The sequence below is a fragment of the Sinocyclocheilus anshuiensis genome, unplaced genomic scaffold, assembly GCF_001515605.1.
Source record: "Sinocyclocheilus anshuiensis isolate Anshui unplaced genomic scaffold, SAMN03320099.WGS_v1.1 scaffold1170, whole genome shotgun sequence".
Lineage (NCBI taxonomy): Eukaryota > Metazoa > Chordata > Actinopteri > Cypriniformes > Cyprinidae > Sinocyclocheilus > Sinocyclocheilus anshuiensis.
The window spans coordinates 3,099,412-3,102,289 of record NW_015538055.1 but is presented as its reverse complement, the minus strand read 5'-3'; the positions used below and the strand labels follow the sequence as shown (position 1 = coordinate 3,102,289).

The window sequence follows — 2,878 nt, the reverse complement described above, 5'->3', positions numbered from 1 at the left end:
GAACTCATTATAATCAGTGATGCTGTCTACACCATAGATATATATACATATCTATGGTCTACACTGGATGTGGCGCGGCACGACATGACAAATCCCCGACAGAAAACTGCTGCTGCGTTCTATTCATGACGTATTGACACAAATTTCAAATGATTTTCAACGGTCGCTTTGTCGACACGGTGTTACTCGCCTATCGAGAAGAAACAAAGCAACCTCGGTGTCCAATCGCAGGCCTTCTGCTCCTTGAGTTCTCTCTAGCGCTGGAAAGCTGATCCGATATTTACACGGGTCCTACTTCTTGCCTTAAGCCTTCTTTTGTCCCACAGACATTTTCCTCTTATGTTTTTTTTATCCGCCATCTCTATCTTTCTGTCGCTCGGCTCGCTAATGTCCATCCTGTGCACTGAACGCTCTCTCCTCCACATCATGAGTAGACACGCCCCTTACTGCTAATTGGCTACAAGTTTGTTTTGCTAGTCGGCCCCAATCAGTTTTCTAAAGCGTTTTTGAAAAATCGCTTACCCCACCTTTAAGTCTGAAGTTTTAGCCCATCCGTGTACCGTTATGTTGGACCCAACAAAAACAAAATTGTCCTTGTGTCCAACAGCAGTGAGAGAAGGAGCATTTTCTTTTTTTTTAGCCGGCGCTCAGTATTCTGGTCCAGAGACCTGCATAACCTTCACCCCCGGGGACTTTAACAGCACAGATGCCTCCGTCACGTCAAGCGTCTTCAGTTCCTTTCAATGGCTGCTTCTCCAAAGGCCGTGTGCTGAATGAAAACGCCTCAGCTCCCTAGAGCTCTCCCATGAGAGACTGGAGCAAGGAAACCACACGTGTCTCTTTGAGAGATTTACTAGACTGATTCGATGAGTGATGTCTGGCAAAAATATTATTATTAGGTATTCTGGTACTAAAACAGATCCAAAGTGGGTGCTTTCTGACTGTCATCGTTTTTGAGACCAGCACTGTGTCATTTAATTCTAACTTTAACAAAAATAAAAGCATGCATGTCTCTCCTAATTAAGTGTTTCTGCTGATCGTTACCAAGGGCACCATTTTAGTGTGACTGCATCTGTGGCGTGCGAGCAGTCACCCCCTCATTTGTGAATCACATCCTGTTGTATTTGTCACATTGAACTGTAGCACGAGAGGTCTTTGGTTACAGCTTCATTGCAGTTTTTTTTTTTTTCCTGGGCCATGAGATACTGTGTTTCTGTGCTGATTCCGTTGATACTTTATTGATTATGACATGCTCAGGTGAAGCTTTTACATCCTGCAAGCTTCAGTTAACTTTTTGGTGGTAGACTAATTTTGACCGTCTTGATGTTCTTTTTCTCTTTTCTTCAGTGTGATCCAGGAGAGGCCACTAAACTGCTGTATGACTTGCTGTACACAGAGCCCATAAAGATTGTGTTGATGCCGGGCTGCAGCTCCGTGTCTACGCTGGTGGCCGAGGCGGCACGCATGTGGAACCTTATAGTGGTGTGTGTCTGCTATGTATACATTTCTGTCTGAACTCATTATATCTGGATCGTTGATCATTGGTTTCTCGATTCACCTGGATTTAACTGTAGAACATTATAGAGTTTCGTATTGGGAAGTTGGTTTGTTGTCTTTCCTATGGAAGCTTGTTTCTGCCATGGAATTAAAACATAAAGAACTGTGACTTTTTATCTCACAATTTTGACTTTTTTCCCCCCAGATTTGGAAGATATAAATCCGCAATTCTGAGAAAAAAAGTCAGAATTGCGAGATATAAACTCACAATTTTGAGATAAATGTCTTGTGATATATACTTGAAATTGTGAGAAAAAAAATCAGAATTATGAGTACCTTTTTAATGTTTTATTAAGTGGTAGAAACAGAATAGCGAGGTGTAAACTCAGAATTGCGAGAAATAAAGTCTGAATTGTCTCATGTAAACTCAGAATTGCAAGAAAAAAGTCAGAATTTACCATTTACCGCAAATTACCTTTTAAATTTTTTATTTTTATTTTATTCTGTGACGGAAACAGGCTTCCATACATTCCTGATTAAACACTGATTAAAATGGTAAAATGATAAAACAGTTGTTTAACTGCTTTAACTGCAACCAGATTTGAGATTTTGATGCAAAAGTGCTACACAAAACAAGCGGCTCTGTGTTTTGGGTCAAGGAACAAAATGAATTTGGATTTGATCTTATTGACTTTGTGTAGTTGACACTTGAAGAAGCTGACAAATTAAATCTTTCAAAAAGAGGCTCTCAAGGAAGTGTGAGAACCGAATGAGAAAGTGTGAAAGTGAAAAAGGAATAAAATACACAAGATACCCTTAGCAATTTGACATAATTAATTTTTCCAATTATTCTCTTTTGGTATCCGCCGAGGTTAGCAGGAATTTGGAAAGTAATGTTCTCAACACTGACTTTGTTCTCATCAAACGAGTTTACTTGTGTGAAAAAAGTTTGCATGTAATTTACAAAAAGTTGGAAAAAGTGAGTTTATGAAACTCTCCAGGGAAACCTATAAGACTTCAGTTACTTTTTTGACAGATGGGTTTGTACTCTAGTAGATTATGACAGAGATGCTCATGAAAAATGAATAACTGTTTATACGTGACAGTGTAGGCAAATCAACCCTTGTGAAAAAGAATTACATTTTAGCATACTTTTAAAAAGAGTTCTTGTTACAGAAATAGTATACTTTAAAAGAATATACTTAAGTGCAAACTAAATGTAATGTTTTCTGTCACATTAATGCAAGTTAATTGCAATTCAATGAAAATATATTATAGTTTAAATTTTATTAAATGGAATTTTCTGAACTTTAGAGTGCAGTTTTATCTTAATACAGTATGTAATACAGCATTTATGTAATTTCTATTGAAAGTTGATATG

The 2,878-nt window shown here is 38.1% G+C and overlaps 1 protein-coding gene across 3 annotated transcripts in view; it reads left to right on the top strand.

The window, feature by feature from the left end:
• The window catches only part of LOC107683297 (gamma-aminobutyric acid type B receptor subunit 1-like), a 64,809-nt gene that overhangs the window by 28,961 nt on the left and 32,970 nt on the right, over positions 1-2,878 (top strand). For all 3 annotated transcript variants that reach the window (XM_016479361.1, XM_016479368.1, XM_016479354.1), the window contains one exon: positions 1,348-1,482. In XM_016479361.1, the coding sequence (XP_016334847.1) occupies positions 1,348-1,482 (135 nt within the window). The remainder of the gene's footprint in view (positions 1-1,347; positions 1,483-2,878) is intronic.